This window comes from Mobula hypostoma, chromosome 9 (genome assembly GCF_963921235.1).
Source record: "Mobula hypostoma chromosome 9, sMobHyp1.1, whole genome shotgun sequence".
Classification (NCBI taxonomy): domain Eukaryota; kingdom Metazoa; phylum Chordata; class Chondrichthyes; order Myliobatiformes; family Myliobatidae; genus Mobula; species Mobula hypostoma.
The window spans coordinates 68,532,900-68,552,042 of NC_086105.1; the positions used below are offsets into that span (position 1 = coordinate 68,532,900).

At 46.0% G+C, this 19,143-nt stretch overlaps 1 protein-coding gene across 1 annotated transcript in view; it reads left to right on the forward strand.

Moving 5' to 3' along the window:
- The first annotated feature begins 473 nt into the window (after positions 1 to 473).
- LOC134351789 (arg8-vasotocin receptor-like) overlaps positions 474 to 19,143 on the forward strand; it is a 29,698-nt gene continuing 11,028 nt past the window's right edge. Inside the window, exon 1 of the mRNA XM_063058478.1 lies at positions 474 to 1,521. Within this exon, the coding sequence (XP_062914548.1) occupies positions 570 to 1,521 (952 nt within the window). The 5' untranslated portion in view covers positions 474 to 569. The remainder of the gene's footprint in view (positions 1,522 to 19,143) is intronic.

The window sequence follows — 19,143 nt, forward strand, 5'->3', positions numbered from 1 at the left end:
CATTGTGTTTTACAGGATCGTTTCCATATTTATTTTTATTGTGTTTGTTTATTTATTATTACTGTGTTTTCATGCTTATTGTGGTTTTTGTGGAGTATCGGAACCGGGGTAACAAACGTTTCATTCTCTTTTACACTTAAACCCAATGCCAAGACTTGTAAATTCACTGCAAACATGCCGATGCCGTGTCTAGGATGTTTATTCATTAGGATGTCTGGTGCTAAGATTGAAAAGAAATACTCTATGATTTAATAGCTTCGATGCCATTCATTGGTGCCTCGTTAAACACGCAGAATTATTACAAAAGAAATATTGAACACAATCACTGACGCTCTCTCGCACAAGCCCACTTAGAAGCACAGCTTTGTTTTCAGTGGGAGGGGAGCGATGTTGCCTGGTGATGCAATATGAGTGCTTGTCAACGTTCCCGGGAATGGAATTTCTCTCGTAGTTGAGCAACAGATGCTCGTAGCTCAAAGCGTCCAGCAGAATGATTTGAAGGACAATTTTCTTGCTCGCCTTGGACAACCACGTCCTTCAAGGTTGCAACGGACAGCCCAGGGTCCATAATGCAGGTAGCTCCGGGAGCAGAACGCGACCTGCCCGCCTCTAACCACACCGGGAACCAGCCCCGGGACTGTTTCTCGACGACACCCAGCCTGACTGGAAGCTTGATTACTTCCGCCAACCAAACCGATGCCCTCAGCAGAGACGAAGACCTGGCCAAAATCGAGGTCTTGGTACTGGGCATCATTTTCTTGGTGGCCGTCCTTGGGAACTCGGCCGTTCTGTTGGCCCTGCACCAGACCAAGAGGAAGATGTCGCGGATGCACCTCTTCATCCGGCACCTCAGCATGGCCGACCTGGTGGTCGCCCTGTTCCAAGTGTTGCCCCAGCTCATTTGGGACATCACATACAGGTTCAAAGGTCCCGATTTCCTCTGCCGAATAATAAAACATCTCCAGCTGTTCGGCATGTACGCCTCCACTTACATGATGGTTATGATGTCAATAGACCGCTACATCGCTATCTGCCACCCTCTGAAGACCCTCCAGCAACCTACCAAGAGGTCCCACCTGATGATTGTCGCCACTTGGGTGGGTAGCCTTATTCTGAGCGTCCCTCAATACTTCATCTTCTCTTTGAGCGAGGTTGAGGGGGGCTCCGGTGTCTACGACTGCTGGGCGAGATTCGTCCCGCACTGGGGAATTAAGACCTACATCACCTGGATCGCCATCACTGTCTTCATCATCCCCGTATTCGTCATGATCGCCTGCTATTCCTGCATTTGCTGCGGCATCTTCAGAAACAGCAAATATAAGACCAAGAATGCCGAGGCTGGGAGCTCGTTTGAGAATGGCCTAATCACCGTCGGCGCCAGCAACATGAAAACCATCTCCAAAGCCAAGGTTCGCACGGTGAAAATGACCTTGGTAATTGTTTTGGCTTACATTCTGTGCTGGGCACCCTTCATCGGCGTCCAGATGTGGTCGGTCTGGGATCACAACGCTCCGACAGATGGTAGGTGCATTGCACACTTTGAACTTAGACTTTCCCAGTATATACTGAATGCCCCGAAAAAGCCTTAACTATCATCGGTCCGAGGAGACAGAAATCCACTTCTCTCAACTTGCTATAGTAGTATTAGTTGTAAAATATAAGGAAGTTAAAAGTTTACTACAAACAAAAATTAAACTGTAGAAGTTTCCCTTTTTTGGATTATATAAGGTCAATTTTAAACTGAATTAATTTTAGGATAATTTACATAAAATATACAGTAAGTTAAGGTGGAATTTCTTTAGCTGTGCAATTCATTGCACAGATAACCTTGGAGGACAAGTTATTGAATATGCTTAAAGGGGAGGTTAAAAGGTTCTTGATTAGTCAGGGCTTCAAAGGTTTAGAGAGAAGGCAGGAGAATGGGATTAAGAGGGAACATCTATCTGCCATGATGGAATAGTAGAGATGACTCAATGGGCTGAAAGGCCTGATTCTGCTCCGATGTCTATGGTCCTGTGGTCTCATGCAATATGTTTTAAACTAATGTCTAATGAAAGCAATAACTGATGTTTGAATTTAATTACCATCACAGGTGGCAGGGTGAAGGTATGTCTCTAGCAAAAGAGGAGGTGTAGGGTGCTCCTTCCCTCCACTAGCCTGCAGGTCACCACTGGGCAAGGTGTAGCACCTGCTTAGGCCCCCCCCCCACCCGCCTTGTCCGCCCCCCGGAATCAGGGTCAGGTGAAGAGGTGAAGCCATGGGAGCAGCCAGTGCAGATCACAAGTCCTGGTTACGTGGCCACTGACATCAGGCAGACAAGAGCATTGAAAATGGCTGGGGTCACCCATCTTGTAAATATGCTCCCCAGATGAAGGCAAAGGCAAACCACTTCTGTAGAAAAATTTGCCAGAAACAATCGTGGCCATGGAAAGACCATGATCGCCCACGTCATACGACACGGCGCATAACGATGATGATGGTGCCCATCGACACAATCACTAACCTTGCTTAAACATGATATTCCCCAATAAAAACAGTGTTTATAGGTGTAATGAAAACTTCCAGTAAAGTTTTGGTTAAAATAAGACTGTGTATTTTAGATATGAGCTAGTTACTAACTTGTAGTAAAGTTTCTAAGAGACCCCAGCTGCTGGAATGTGAAACCACAAACATTTACACAGCTGATACTGCTCAAGCTGGTGAGTTCCTCCAGCAGACTGTTTTTCGTTCTAAGTTTGATGTTTTCTGGAAAGAAATACTTTATTCCCATTGATTTATTTTACCCAATCTTCCACTCCCCCTCTCCCACCAGTTTCACTCTTTCAAACAGCAGAATGAAATACTGATGCATTTTACAGCATTTTTTCATGCATGGGGATGCTCCTTGCTGATGCCTCCCTACAGTGGCCACATGAGAGTCAAACTAGGAGCTCTTATGTTGCACCCAAGAGAAACAGAAACTCTATCCCATGCAATTAAATGCACGTTGGTGAATATTCAAGAAGATTCTCTTATTGTATGGTGTCAAAAATTCGTGACCAAATCTTCAGTACAGGGATAAGGGACAGCTGTAGTGTTGGAAGTGGGCTGTCTTGTGGGTGAGTCTTTAATTTGAAGCCCCTTGTGTGAAAGGCCTATTGCCACAATGGAACATAGGATGTAGAGGATGGAACAGTACAGGCCTTATGACCCACAATGCTCTTCAACCCTTTAACCTGCTCCAAGATCAAATTATCCCTTCTCTCTCACATAACCCTTCATTTTCATTTCATCTATCTGCCCATGTAAGAGACTGTTAAATGTCCCCAATGTAGCTGACTCTGCCACCACTACTGGCAGTGTGTTCCATGCACTTACAACTTCCTGTGTGAAAAAACCTATCTTTCATGTACCCCTGTACTTTCCTCCAATCACCTTAAAATTATGCCCCCTCATATTAGCCATTGCTGGCCTGGGAAAAGGGCACTGGCTGTCGTACAGTCATAGCAGTCATACGTACAGCACAAGAACAGGCCCTTCGAAAAGTTCAAAGTAACATTTGTAATCAGATTACATACATGTCAGCACACACAACCCTGAGATTCTTTTTCTGCAGGCATATTTAGCAAAACTATAGAACAGTAAGTGTAAACTATAAACTAAATGAACTGTGCAAATGCAGATATAAATAAATAGCAATAAATAACAAGCATGATATAACAATATTACATCCATCAATATAACAGAGTCCTTAAATGAGCGTAGCTATCCCCTTTTGTTCAGGAACCTGATGGCTGAGGGGTAGTAACTGTTCTTGACCCTGATGGTGCGAGTCCTGAGGCTCCTGTACTTTCTACCTGATGGCAGCAGCGAGAAAAGAGCATGGCCTGGGTGGTGAGGACCTTTGATGATGGATGCTGCTTTCCTATGGCAACATTTCATGTAGATGTATTCAATGGTTGGGGGGGGGTTTACCTGTAATCTACCAGGCCGATTCCACTACCTTTTGTAGGATTTTCTGCACAAAGGTTTTGGTGTTTCCATACCAGGTTGTAATACAGCCAGTCAGCACACTTTCCACCTCACACCTACAGATGTTTGTCAAGGTTTTCGATGACATACCGAACCTCCGCAGACTCCTGAGGAAGCAAAGGCACTGTCGTGCTTTCTTCGCAATATTTATGTAATGGGTCCAGGACAGGTCCTCTGAGATAGTGACACCCAGGAATTTAAAGCTACTGATCCTCTCCAGTTCTGATCCTCCGATGATTACCGACTCATGGACCGCTGGTTTTCCTCTCCTGAAGTCTACAATCAGTTCCTTCTTTTTATTGACATTAAGTGAGAGGTTGTTGTTATTACACCACTCAAACAAATTTTCAGTCTCCCTCCTGTGTGCTGATTCATCACCCCCTTTGATACAGCCCACAATGGTGATGCTGTCAGCAAACTTGTATATGGTGTTGGAGCTGTACATAGCCCCACAGTCACAGGTGTAAAGTGAGTAGAGCAGGGGGCTAAGCACACATCCCTGTGGTGCTCCTGTGCTGGTGGAGATTGTGGAGATGTTTTTGCCAATGTGAACTGACTGAGGTCTCCATTGTGAGGAAATCCAGGATCCAATTGCACAAGTTGGAATTGGGGACAAGGTCTTGGAGATTACTGGTTAGTTTTGAGGGGATGATGGTGTTAAATGTTGAGCTGTAATCGATAAAGAGCATTCCAGGGTTGTGTGAAGAGACAATGCTGCTGTAGACCTGTTGCTTCAGTAGGTGAACTGGAGTGGATCCAAGTTGCCACTCAGACAGGAGCTGATACGCTTCAATGCCAGCCTCGAGACACTTCATCACTGTGGATGTCAGTGCCACTGGGTGATAGTCATTTAGACAGATTACCATGCTGTCATGGTCTGGTCCGTAAAGTCCGCATTCCGGTTCACGGTCTGGTCTATCAATCCTTGTTCTGGGTTTTCCTGTTTTCTCCCTTGTTCTGTTGGGTGCCTTATTGAGGCACCTGATTCTCATTTAGGTCTGGCACATAAATACCTCTGCAAACCAGGGATTGTTTGCTGGAATGTTCCCTTCCCTTCCCCTTCTGCCTGAAACCTTCGCCTGCAACTTCATCAAGTTCAAACTGTTGGAGTGAGACCGGAGCCTTGCCATGCCAAGAGAAGGAACTATCTATTGTTGAGTTTGGAACTGTCTCTTTGTGTCCCCATGTTTAGTGTCCATGTTCTGCGTACGAGTCCCGGCCCTATGGTCTGTGCTTCCCAAGGAAGCGTCCTGACTCTGTGTTCCCTGTTCCTCTGCTCAAGTCCAGGGCTCTGTGTTCCTGTGCTCAAATCCAAGGCTCTGTGTTCCTGTGTTCCAAGACCAAGTCCAGGCGCCATGTTCTAGCCCTGTCCAAGTCTGAGCTTCGTGTCCTCACCCAGCCCAGGAGTGCCTCACCAGCCCAGGAGTACCCTGCCCAGCCTGGTGCTGGAGATTCCTCGTCCTGTGCTGGATCGTCCCCATCCGAATCCTCGGCAGTCATCCCGGCCCTGCGTCCTAGGAAGGGTCCCGGCCCTGCGCTCCAAGGAGGAGTCCTGGCTCCGTACCCAAGAGCCTAACCAAGCCGAGTCCAAGAGCCGAGCCAAATCTAGTTCAAGAGCCACGTCCTGTGCCGGAGATTCCTCATCTTGTGCTGCAGGTACCTCATCCTGTGCTGGAGTTCCCTCACCCAGCCCGGTGCTGGAGTTCCCTCGTCCTGTCGAAGCCACGTCCAAGAACCTCGTCCTGTCCAAGTCAAGGTTTTGTGTTCTCATCCTGTCCATGTGCCTCATCCTGTGCGGGAGTTCCACATCGAGTCCTATAGCCACGTCCTGTCCTTGCCAAGATCCTAGCCTAGACTCGGGTTCTGGTTCCGAGTCCCAACCAAGACCCAGGTTCCGGGTCGTTGTCCAGACTCTGGTTCCGAGTCCCAACCAAGACCCAGGTTCCGGGTCGTTGTCCAGACTCTGGTTCCGAGTCCCAACCAAGACCCAGGTTCCGGGTCGTTGTCCAGACTCTGGTTCCTAGTCCCAACCAAGATCCAGGTTCCGGGTCGTTGTCCAGACTCTGGTTCCAAGTCCCAACCAAGACCCAGGTTCCGGGTCGTTGTCCAGACTCTGGTTCCGAGTCCCAACCAAGACCCAGGTTCCGGGTCGCTGTCCAGACTCTGATTCCGAGTTCCAACCAAGACCCAGGTTCCGGGTCGTTGTCCAGACTCTGGTTCCGAGTTCCTAGTCCAGGCTCCTTGTTCCTCGTTCCACGTCCGGGTCCCGTGCTTCTAGCCCAAGTCCTAGCCCAGGCCCTGAATCCTAGTCTCGTCCAGGGCCTGTGTCCATGTCCAGCGTCGTTTCTTCCTGACTCCCCTGGCTTTCTTGCCAAAGCTAGTCCTGTTCCTAGAACCGCAGTGTCTCTGTCTTGCATTTGGGTCCGCGCCCAGCGCCCCCTTGTAACACACGATCTTCTTGGGCACCAGTACGACTGAAGCCTGTGGGTACCACACACTCCTGGACTGAGAGGTTGAAGATATCCGTGAACACACCAGCCAGTTGTTTGGCACAACTTTTCAGTCTTTGGCCAGGTACTCCACCTGGACCCAATGCTTTCCTTGGATTCACTCTCTTGAAAGGAGTCCACACGTCATCTTCAGATACTGAGACCAAAGTATCAGTGGGAGACATGGGTGTGCACGACATTTCCTCCCTGTTCTGGTGGTCAAAGTGAGCATAGAAAGCATTGAGCTCATCTGGAAGCGAAGGTGTGCTGTCCCCCATGTTGCTAGATTTAACTTTGTAGGAGTTTACGGCATTCAAACCCTGCCATCGCTCTGGAGCATCCCTCGTTGATTCCAGTCTAGTCTGGAATCTCCACTTTGCCCGAGAGATCATACCTGCACCTCTTGTAGCATTCTTGATCTCCAGACCTGAATGTCTCTGATCGGGCTCTCAGTAGGTTCCAGATTTCATTGTTCATCCAGGGCTTCTAATCGGGGGAAACCCCGAACGATTTTGTGGGGAAACACTCATCCACAGCTGTTTTAATAAAGTCTGTAATGACTCTGGTCATCCAGGTCCTCAGATGCGTTCTTGAACACGGCCCAGTCCACTGACTCAAGGCCGTCCTGGAACCGTTCCTCAGCTTCCCGTGACACCTCGTAGTTGTCTTGATCTCTGGAGCCTTGCTCGTTCGGCTCTGTCTGAATGCAGGAAGTAGGAGTACAGACCCATGATCCGACTTGCCAAAATGTGGTCTCGGGAAGGAACAGTTAGTGTTCCTTATCATTGTCTAGCAGTGGTCTAGTGTGCTGGAAACTGGAGCAGCAGGTTACGTGCTGGTGATAATTGGGCAGGGTTTTCTTCAGACAGGCCTGGTTAAAGTAACCGACTATAATCTGAAATATGTCGGGATGGCCCTTTTCATGCTTACCGATGACATTGTGCAGTTTCACGAGTGCTTGCTTATAATCAGTCACTGGTGGTATATAAACTGCAGTCAGGATTACAGATGAGAACTCCCGAGGCGAGTAGAATGGTCTACATTTAATCATTAGTTGTTCTAAGTCAGTGGAACAATAAGTTGACATAACCCAAATGCCTGTGCACCAACGAGAATTGATGAAAAAGCACACTCTGCCCCCTCTTTCCGCTGCAGTAGCCGGATCTCTGGCACTGGGTCTGGCTCTGCAGTGCAGAAGGGAGGGGGGAAAAGAGGAGAGCGGTAGTGATAGGGGACTCGATAGTTAGAGGTGCAGATAGGAGGTTCTGTGGTCGTGACAGAGAATCCAGGATGGTTTGTTGCCTCCCGGGTGCCAGGGTCAAGGATGTCTCTGATCGATTGCATGACATTCTGAAGTGGGAGGGTGATCAGCCAGATGTCGTGGTGCACATCGGTACCAATGACATAGCAAGGAAGAGTGAGGAGGTCCTGGAGAGAGAGTATAGAGAGCTTGGTAGGAAGTTGAAAAGCAGAACCTCAAGGGTAGTAATCTCAGGATTGCTACCTGTGCTAGGTGCCAGTGAGGGTAGGAATAGGATGCTCTGGAGGATGAACAAGTGGCTGAGGAACTGGTGTAGGGGGCAGGGTTTCAGATTTCAGGATCATTGGGACCTCTTCTGGGGCAGGTGGGACCTGTACAAGAGAGATGGGTTACACTTGAACTACAGGGGGACCAATATCCTTTCAGGGAGGTTTGTTAGTGCTACTGGGGAGGCTTTAAACTAGATTTGCAGGGGGATGGGAACCAGAGTGCCAGAGCTGACAGTGTGGCTGGGGTGAAAATAAATGATTTTAAAAGTTCAAGCAAATCCGCTAATAGAAAGGTTGTGAGTGGTGGTAAAAATCTTCTGAGGTGTATATATTTCAATGCTAGGAGTATTGCGGGGAAGGCGGATGAGTTGAGGGCGTGGATTGACACGTGGAATTATGACATTATAGCAATTAGTGAAATTTGGCTACAGGAAGGGCAGGACTGGCAGCTAAATATGCCAGGGTTCCGATGTTTCAGATGTGATCGAGGCAGAGGAATGAAAGGTGGCGGAGTAGCATTGCTTGTTAGGGAAAATATTACAACAGTGCTCAGGCAGGACAGATTAGAGGGCTTGTCTACTGAGTCCTGATGGGTGAAGCTGAGAAACAGGAAAGGTATGGCCACATTAGTGGGATTGTATTACAGACCACCCAATAGTCAACGAGAATTGGAAGAGCAAACCTGCAGAGAGATAGCAGGCAACTGCAGGAAACATAAAGTTGTGGTGGTAGGGGATTTTAATTTTCCATATATTGATTGGGTCTCCCATACTGTTAGGGGTCTAGATGGTTTAGAGTTTGTAAAATGTGTTCAGGAAAGTTTTCTAAATCAATATATAGAGGGACCAACTAGAGGGGATGCAATATTGGATCTCCTGTTAGGAAACAAGTTAGGACAAGTGACAGAAGTCTGTGTAGGGGAGCACTTTGGTTCCAGTGATCATAACACCATTAGTTTCAGCTTGATCATGGACAAGGATAGATCTGGTCCTAGGGCTGAGGTTCTTAACTGGAAGAAGACCAAATTTGAAGAAATGAGAAAGGATCTAAAAAGAGTGGATTGGGACAGGTTGTTCTCTGGCAAAGGTGTGATCGGTAGGTGGGAAGCCTTCAAAGGAGAAATTTTGAGAGTGCAGAATTTGTATGTTCCTGTCAGGATTAAAGGCAAAGTGAATAGGAATAAGGAGCCTTGGTTCTCAAGGGATATTGCAACTCTGATAAAGAAGAAGAGGGATTTGTATGACATGTATAAGAAGCAGGGAGTAAATAAGGTGCTTGAGGAGTATAAGAAGTGCAAGAAAATACTTAAGAAAGAAATCAGGAGGGCTAAAAGAAGACATGAGGTTGCCCTGGAAGTCAAAGTGAAGGACAATCCAAAGAGCTTTTACAGGTATATTAAGAGCAAAAGGATTGTAAGGGATAAAATTGGTCCTCTTGAAGATCAGAGTGGTCAGCTATGTGCGGAACCAAAGGAAATGGGGGAGATCTTAAATAGGTTTTTTGCGTCTGTATTTACTAAGGAAACTGGCATGAAGTCTATGGAATTAAAGGAAACAAGTAGTGAGATCATGGAAACTGTACAGATCGAAAAGGAGGACGTCCTTGCTGTCTTGAGGAAAATTAAAGTGGATAAATCCCCGGGACCTGACAGGGTGTTCTCTCAGACCTTGAAGGAGACTAGTGTTGAAATTGCAGGGGCCATGGCAGAAATATTTAAAATGTCGCTGTCTACAGGTGAGGTGCCGGAGGATTAGAGAGTGGCTCAGGTTGTTCCATTGTTTAAAAAAGGATCGAAAAGTAATCCGGGAAATTATAGGCCAGTAAGTTTAACGTCGGTAGTAGGTAAGTTATTGGAGGGAGTACTAAGAGACAGAATCTACAAGCATTTGGATAGACAGGGACTTATTAGGGAGAGTCAACATGGCTTTGTGCGTAGTAGGTCATGTTTGACCAATCTATTGGAGTTTTTCGAGGAGGTTACCAGGAAAGTGGATGAAGGGAAGGCAGTGGATATTGTCTACATGGACTTCAGTAAAGCCTTTGACAAGGTCCTGCATGGGAGGTTAGTTAGGAAAATTCAGTCGCTAAGTATACGTGGAGAGGTGGTAAATTGGATTAGACATTGGCTCAATGGAAGAAGCCAAAGAGTGGTAGTAGAGAATTGCTTCTCCGAGTGGAGGCCTGTGACTAGTGGTGTGCCACAGGGATCAGTGCTGGGTCCATTGTTATTTGTCATCTATATCAATGATCTGGATGATAATGTGGTAAATTGGATCAGCAAATTTGCTGATGATACAAAGATTGGAGGTGTAGTAGACAGTGAGGAAGGTTTTCAGAGCCTGCAGAGGGACTTGGACCAGCTGGAAAAATGGGCTGAAAAATGGCAGATGGAGTTTAATACAGACAAGTGTGAGGTGTTGCATGTTGGAAGGACAAACCAAGGTAGAACATACAGGGTTGATGGTAAGGCACTGAGGAGTGCAGTGGAACAGAGGGATCTGGGAATACAGATACAAAATTCCCTAAAAGTGGCGTCACAGGTAGATAGGGTCTTAAAGAGAGCTTTTGGTACATTGGCCTTTATTAATCAAAGTATTGAGTATAAGAGCTGGAATGTTATGCTGAGGTTGTATAAGGCATTGGTGAGGCCGAATCTGGAATATTGTGTTCAGTTTTGGTCACCAAATTACAGGAAGGATATAAATAAGGTTGAAAGAGTGCAGAGAAGGTTTACAAGGATGTTGCCGGGACTTGGAAAAACTCAGTTACAGCGAAAGGTTGAATAGGTTAGGACTTTATTCCCCGGAGCGTAGAAGAATGAGGGGAGATTTGACAGAGGTATATAAAATTATGATGGGTATAGACAGAGTGAATGCAAGCAGGCTTTTTCCACTGAGGCAAGGGGAGAAAAAAACCAGAGGACATGTGTTAAGGGTGAGGGGGGAAAAGTTTAAAGGGAACATTAGCGTGGGCTTCTTCACACAGAGAGTGGTGGGAGTATGGAATGAGCTGCCAGACGAGGTGGTAAATGCGGGTTCTTTTTTAACATTTAAGAATAAATTGGACAGATACATGGATGGGAGGTGTGGCAGAAAATAGTTCGGGACAGCTAAGAAGGGCCAAAAGGCCTGTTTCTGTGCTGTAGTTTCTATGGTTCTATGGTTCTTTCCTTTGCAGAATTCGAGGTTCGATCCATTCTGAAAATTGTAAAACCTTCTGGTCAGATAGCTGCGTCTGGCGTGCACGCAATATAACAATGGAACATTGTTCTCAATATAACAGACGATTGAGATCTGCCTCTGATTTAGCAGCCTTGCCCTGAGATCCCATCTCAGAAATTCCTCTCAGAAATCCCATTATGATAGTAACCTCCCTGTTTGCTGGAGAAATTGTGGAAATCAAAATGCAAACCCTTATCATATTTCCTGAGAATGCCCCGTTATCAAAGACTATTAAAGTGGGATACATAATGCCCTACAAGACGTCTTTAAATGTGAAATACCGTTAGAAAGTAAGACCATATATTTTGGGTATATACCTCAAGAATGGTTGAAAAGAGATAAATATTTAATGAATATACTACCGGTGGCTGGTAAAAAAGACCCTTACCAGGAAATGGTTATCACAGGAGAGCCAACTTTAAACACATGGATGGAAATTACAATGGACATTTACAAAATGGAGAAGATAACAGCATCTGTTAATCATATGTTGGAACAATTTTATTCATGATGGGAAAAATGGTTTAACTACATAACAGCTCATAGACCTGAGTTTATTCTCACAAATCAATGAATATGTTGTAAAAAAAATCACTCCCTACTTGTATATAGTTTTCTCCTTTTGCTTGTTCTTTCTTTCCTCTCTTTTCTATAAGTGTATACCTCAGATAAATATTATGTGGAGATTTGTGGCAAATATGACTACATGATATATATGTTAAAGTTAAGGTCTGTCCCGAGCCTTTGTGGCCCATCAGGCCAGTGCTTATGCCGGTTTCTGTGGTGTGAAGCAACTGAGACTCCCCCCCACCACCACACTCCCCCCCCCCCGGACAGGACGCCAGTCTATCACGAGGTTAACCCCCAGCATTTTGCCGGTACCCATTTTCAGCTGGATGGACTGGAGCAGTGTGTGGTTAAGTGCCTTGCTCAAAGACACAACATGCTGCCTTGGCCAAGACTCGAACCCACAACCTTCAGATCGTGAGCCCAATGCCCTAACCACTTGGCCACGCGCCACATATGATATATATGTACAGTGTCTGAAATACATCTTATGGAAATATTTGTTTGATGATGAACTTCAATAAAAAATAATTTACAAAAAAAGATTTCCCCCATCTCTTTTGGTTCCACACATAAATTACCATTCTGATCTTCTAGAGAACCAATTTTGTCCCTTGCAATCCTTTTGCTCTTAACACAACTGTAGAATCCCTTAGGATTCTCCTTCATCTTCTCTGCTAGAGCAACCTTATGCCTTTCTTTAGCCCTCCTGATCTCGTTAAGTGTTCCCTTGCATTCCTTATACTCCATAAGCAACTCATTTGTTGCTACCTGCCTATACCTGCTATGCATCTCCTTTTGTTCTCTTAACCAGGGCCTCCAAATCTCTTGAAAACCAAGGTTCCCTAAACCTGCTATCTGCCTTTTATTCTGACATGCACATAAAATATTTGTACCCTCAAAATTTCACTTTTGAAGGCCTGCCATTTACCAAGTACACCTTTGCCAGAAAACAGCCTGTCCCAATCCACACTTGCCAGATCATTTCTGATAGCATCAGGATTGGCCTTTCTCCAATTTACAATCTCATCCCACAGACTAGACCTATCTATTTGCATATTTACTTTGAAACTAATTGTATTGTGATCACTAGATGCAAAGTGTCACCTGCACTGTCTCCTTCCCTAATAGCAAATCAAATATTGGTCCATTTGGTGTTAAGAGACATTCTCAACTACGCCAGTTTCTGGAATTTAGGCACTCCAACTCTCCAGAGTATGGATTGCTGGCAAGGGTATGGATAGTAAGGGTTCAGGATAGTCCGGCCAATTGGCTGTCATGTTTTGGGCATCGAGAATTAAGTATTTAAAGAGCATCTGAATGGAGCCTCGGTGAATCATAAGCTTACTGATGATATCATCTTGCGTTTGTTTTGTGCTCATTTCTCACCCAATTTGACACTGTGTCTCAATCCTTGCTGTGGAAACTCCAGCATTTGAGTCCAAGACATCCTCATCAGGGACTCTCGTCACAGTACGACTGAGTCAACGTGGACCCAGCAGGATACTGGAGCCTTTCGTCTATTGTGGCCAGTCACAGTAAGAAAATTTCAGGGCAGAGTCTGGAAATACATGACTTCCAGGTCGTCGTGTGCCAATTGTTGCAGGGAGGAAGCCAAAGTTGCTCAGGTGAGGCTGTCAGTTGTTGTGCGGAGCCAGTCCGTCTTCCAGCCCTGGAGAGATTCAGCAGAGACCTGGGTTCTTGCCATGGCTTCCTTGTCCAACACTCATGAGTATTTGAACCCCAGCCATCCCGGTTTCCTTCGGAGCATGAAAAGGTGGCCTTCATTATCTCTCTTCTGACTGGAAGAGCCCTGGCCTGGGCCACTATGCATTGGGAACGCAGGTTTCCCAATGCTTGGATTCGGAGGAATTCATGGCCGCCATGAGGAAGGTGTTTCATCACCCTGCTGGAGCCAGCTGAGCCTTGGACCAACTGATGAAGATTTGACAGGGGGACGGTCAGCGGCCAACTATGCAATCAAATTTCGGACCTTGGCCCAGAGAGTGGTTGGAACAGGGAGACTGTGATCATGCTTTTCCGCCAAGTATTCCGAGATGAGCTGAAGGATACCCTTGCCTTGGGAGAGCCTGCAGAGTACTGAGAGGTTCTGATCAACCATTCCATCCGTCTCATTAGTCGTCTGGCAGAGCGAAAGTGGGACTACATCAGCATGTCAAAGAGAGCCGGTCTGAGCCCAGTCCCCATGCATCGCAGTTCCAGTCCTCAACCTCAGACAGTTGCTTGCTCAAGATCCAGTCAAACCCAGGCCGGTTGCACAGGGCTGTCTGCCGATGAGAGGTCCTGGCATCGGAATCAAGGTCGCTGCTTTTACTGTGGGGAAGCCTGTCACCTGTGGGCCGAATGTCTGAAGCTGCAGCAACCTGGAGAACTGCTGAGGCCACCCAGTGTCGGGAGGACTGTGATGATAGCAGCCACAATGGCCAACCCCAACGATTCTGGTTTTGTGCTGAAGGTGGGCTAAGAACTTGAGACAGATGAGGGCTTTGTGGACTCTGGGGCAGCAAGTAATTTTCTGGATTTAAGAACCACCCGTTGGTTCAACGTACCGCTGTGAGAATTGAGGTAGTCCATGTGTGCAACTGTCCTGGAAGGTCACCCGCTAGGTTCCGGGCAGATCCAACAACAGACTGATTTCATAGTTGAGGATAGGGGTCATGTGGAAGACATTAGTTTCTACATTACTGACTCTCCACTCATACCCCTGATCATCGGGTACACTTGGCTGTCCCAGCATAACCCATCTGTGGACTGGGTGGAGAGGAGAATCATTAGACTTTATGCCAAGTTGGAGAAGTCAGAGTTTCATTTGACGACTGTTTCATTTTCGGGTTTCATCATCTCCAATGGCAATCTCATGATAGACCCTACCAAGACCCAGGCAGTCAGAGACTGGCCACCACCATCCAGTATCATACAAGTCCAATCATTCCTGGGGTTTGCAAATTTCTACTGGAAGTTCATCAGGAACTTCAGCTCGGTGGCAGCTCTGCTGCTGGTGCCAAGAAATCCATGGGCTTTTTTGTCTGGACTACCGAAGAGGAGGCTGCTTTTGCAGAGCTTAAACAGCTCCCACCTTGGTTTCTCCTAACCCGGACTTTCCTTTCCTCGTGGAGGTGGACACCTCAGACGTCGGAGTAGGTGCTGTCTTGTCTCAATGACCACCTTCAACAGTAAGCTGCACCTGTGTGCATTCTTCTCCAGGTGGCTATCCCAGCAGAGAGAAACTATAACGTCAGGACTTCTTGTGGTTAAGTTAGCTTTAGGGGAATGGTGTCACTGGCTAGAAGTGGTCAAGAATCCTTAAATCATTTGTACTCACTACAAGAATCTGGCTTATATTCAGGAGGCTAATATGCAGAATTCCAGGCAAGCCAGGTGGTCTTTGTTCTTTAACTGCTTTGACTTTGACTTCATCCTGACCTATCGACCGGGGTCAAAGAATCAGAAGCCAAATGCTTTGTCCCGTCAGTTTATGAACTGGCACTAGAAGAGCAGCCTACCACCGCTTTGCCCCAAGCCAGGGCGGGAGCGCCAATTCACTGGGCAATCGATGGTCTTGTTCACAAGGCCCAAGCACATGGGGAGATTCCTAAGGATGGTCCTTTGGGTCGGCTGTTCATCCCGAGTTCTGTCTGGTCCCAGGTCCTCCAATGGGAACATACATTGTGAATGACTGCACACCCAGGGATTGCCAGGACCCTTGAGTTTATCAAGAGGAGGTATTGGTGGCCTGAAATGATGAAGGAAGTTTGGCATTACATGCAGGCATGCGAGGAAACAAGGATCCCCATACCCGGCCTCGAGCTCCCCCACCCTCTGCCTGTTTCGGAAAGACCATGAGCACGTCTCCATGGACCTTGTCGTAGGTCTTCTGCCATTCAAGGGGAAGACGGTCATCATTGTAATTGTCGACTGGTTTTCAAAAGCCTGCAAGTTCATTGCTTTGGAGAAGTTACCATCTGTGGCTAAAGTTGTCCTGGACCAGGTCTTCAAGATCCATGGGCTCCCGATGGACATTGTCCCAGATCATGGTCCACAATTCACATCACATTTCTGAAGGACTTTTTGTAAGCTGACAGGGGCAAGCCTTTCCTCTGGGTTTCACCCGCAGACCAACAGGTGAAGGTGCCTGACCTCAGACCTGATGAGTGGTGTGACCATTTGATGTGGTCAGAAGTCACCCGCAACACCTTACAGCATTCAGCGCATGGGATGTTAGCCTCCGTCAGCCCTGCCACCACTCAGGCTTATTGATGGGGAACAGGTCTTCATGGCAGGAAGGCTTTTGAACTCAAATACTGTTTGGCAATACCTCATGGACTGGGAAGGATTCAGACTCGAGGAGAGGCGCTGGGTGTCTGAAAGAGACACCTTGGATCCAGCTCTCAACCATCACCGGCTCTCCCGTCAGCCAAGGCTGTCAGGAGTTAGCCGTAGGGGAGGAGGTCCTGTTACGAGATGCTCCCAACCATGCCAGCTTACGGGATTTAACTTCTCTAACTCTCTGGAGTATGGCGGCTGGCATAGCCTCTTTAATGGTTAATTGGCTATCATGTTTTGTGTGTCAAGAGTTGAGGGTTTAAAGAGCAGCTGAACTGAGGTCCGTGAATCGTAAGCCCTACAAGTGTGTTTGTTTTCTGCTCAGTTCTCTATCCAGTTTGATACCATGTCTTATCCTTGCTTCAAATACTCCAGCATTTGGGTCCAAGCCATCCTTGTCAAGGACTCTCGTCACATTCAGTCCACGCCTCCTCGCATCTTGTATACCTCTATCAAGTCATCCTTTCATCCTCCTTTGCTCCAGAGAGAAAAGCCCCAGCTCCCTCGTTCCTCATAAGACAAGCTCTCTAATCCAGGTAGCATCCTGGCAAACCTCCCTATGTCCTCTTTAAAGCTTGCATAACTTTCCTCTAATGAAGTGACCAGAAATAAACACAATGCTCCAAGTATGATGCTGAAGAAGAACATCAGGGTGTCCCTGGTGTCTTTGTCCCAGTGCCTAACATCACAGATAAACAGATTATCTGGCCTTTTATCATATGATTGTCTGTGACAACTCATACATCCCAAATTTTCTGCTTTCTTTCTACATTGGAACTGTCAGTACACTTCGTTGCTGAGGGTTAAAGTGTGGATAAGTAAGTTTAAAGGAATAACAAGACTTAATTGATGGGAATTATAAAACCTGTAGTGAGCTCTTCAGGCCTGTGTGGGGTGCCGGAGGGCACTGGACTCTGAGGTTTTTAGAGCAACTGAACTGGTTAATTGTTACTTAATTACAGTCATTAATCATTTAGATTTCCTCGTGCTTTTCTCGAGCGACTCACTCTTCATAATACGTTTTCCTGATGCTTTCTATTTAAACTTGTTTATTTTGATGGGCTCGGTAATTCCATGTTACTGGTATTATTTAAGCGGATGCTCGCTTAGTGCTAATCAGCTCATGATAAAATGGCGGAGCAGACTCGATGGGCCGAATGGCCTACTTCTGCTCCTTTGTCTTATGGTCTAATCGTGTGGTTTTAGTTTTGAGAATGTTGTGTCCCGTGGTGATCCACCGATGTTCTGTTGGAATTCTTACTAATGAAATCTGGTTGCTGTCTCTACATTGGAGTCTGTCTTTCCTCCGCACTTGGGTTCCGACACTGCCAGAGTGCATCGTGATAAAAGGACTCCACCAAGTAATGGACCTTCAGATGTTGAACAGCAGTATTTTGACATCTGTCAGCATTAGATGAGAATGCCAGCTATTCTTAAGTCCATGTTCTGACTTCCCTCCCAAGATTTTTCTAAAGTTCCCAAGACCATGCCCCAGTCTACATTCTAAATGTCGCCAGTCTACATTCTGGGTCCATGTTCTGAGCTTCCCTAGTCTATGTTCAAGGCTTTTTCTGGGTCTCTAGGCTTTTCCCAGCCCTCAAAGTTTTTTCCCAATCTAAGTGGCTCCATGGGCCTCCAGGTCTCCAAGGTTTATTCAAGGTTTCTGAGGTTTAATCAACATTCTCTCTCTTTCTCAATGTTCTCCAAGTCTCTCTGTGCAGGTCCTAGTGCTGTAATGAGCTCTTCAGACTTGTGCAGGAAGTGGGAGAGCACTGGGCTCTGAGGTTATTAGAGCGACTAGATTGGTTAATTGTTGTTTAACGAAAGGTGTAAATTGTTTAGAGTACCTTGTGTTTTTTTGTCGAGCGACTTGCTCCTTGTAATGTGGTCTCTTAGTGCTTTCTGTTAAAATTTGCTAAGTTTATTTTGATAGACACAGGGATTCAGTGTTAATTGCATTATTTAAGCCAATGCCCGATTTACACTAATCACGGGATCTTGGTTTTGAGAATTTTATGTCTTGCAAAGTTGGTCGGCTGAACCGCCAATGTTCTGCTGGAATTCTTATTAATAAACTCTGGTTGCCACTTCTACATTGGAGTCTGATTTTCATCTGCACTTGGGTTCTAACATTACCTTGACAACATCACTACAAAAAAGTTTTAAGTTTTATCATGTTGCATTTAAAATACGTTCTGATTCTTCTCTCTTCTTGTCCCAAACATGGGAAGATGTAATCAGGTTTATTAAGTTCATTGCACTTAAGACTCAGGTAGTTCTTGTAAAAACAGTATCCTCTTACGATATATGAAAACCACAGTGAACTGCCATGGCATTTGGAAAGGTGACTGGCTGCAGTCTACCATCACTGTAGGACTCGCATGTGTCCAGGACAAAGAAACAGGCAGAAAAATATCATTACAGACACTACCCACCCTCCAAACTGCCTTTTACAAAAGCTCCCTTCTGGAAAGCGCCATAGAGATAGTAAAACAAAAGCTTCCCACCATCATAAAAGTTTCTCCTCCCTGGGTAGTTTAATCTGATCAACCATTCTAGTTAGCCCCCACCCCCACCCCCTCTATCTATTACCTCTGTCTTTGCATTACACTGTAAACACTTTAAACCACTTTTTATAATGCTGTTTGCATTGCAAATACGTGCTGGTATTCATGAAATCAAATAAAATGCTGGTTTAATTATCGTTCAACCAAACATGAATAGAGCGAAATGAACCAGCATTCCTTTGGGACAATGGTGTAAAACACACACAGCACATTCAAAATAGCAAGCAATAAAACAGTCACACAAACAAATATGTATGCATTTATGCACATTTTATTCCCTATCTGTACTTTAACCTGTGAGTTTATTTTTTATATATTTCGTTACTTATATAATTGTGGAATGTTGCTTTTTGTTGCACCTCACACCTTGACCAACAGACCACAGCAAATTCCTAAAACATGTAATACATCCCC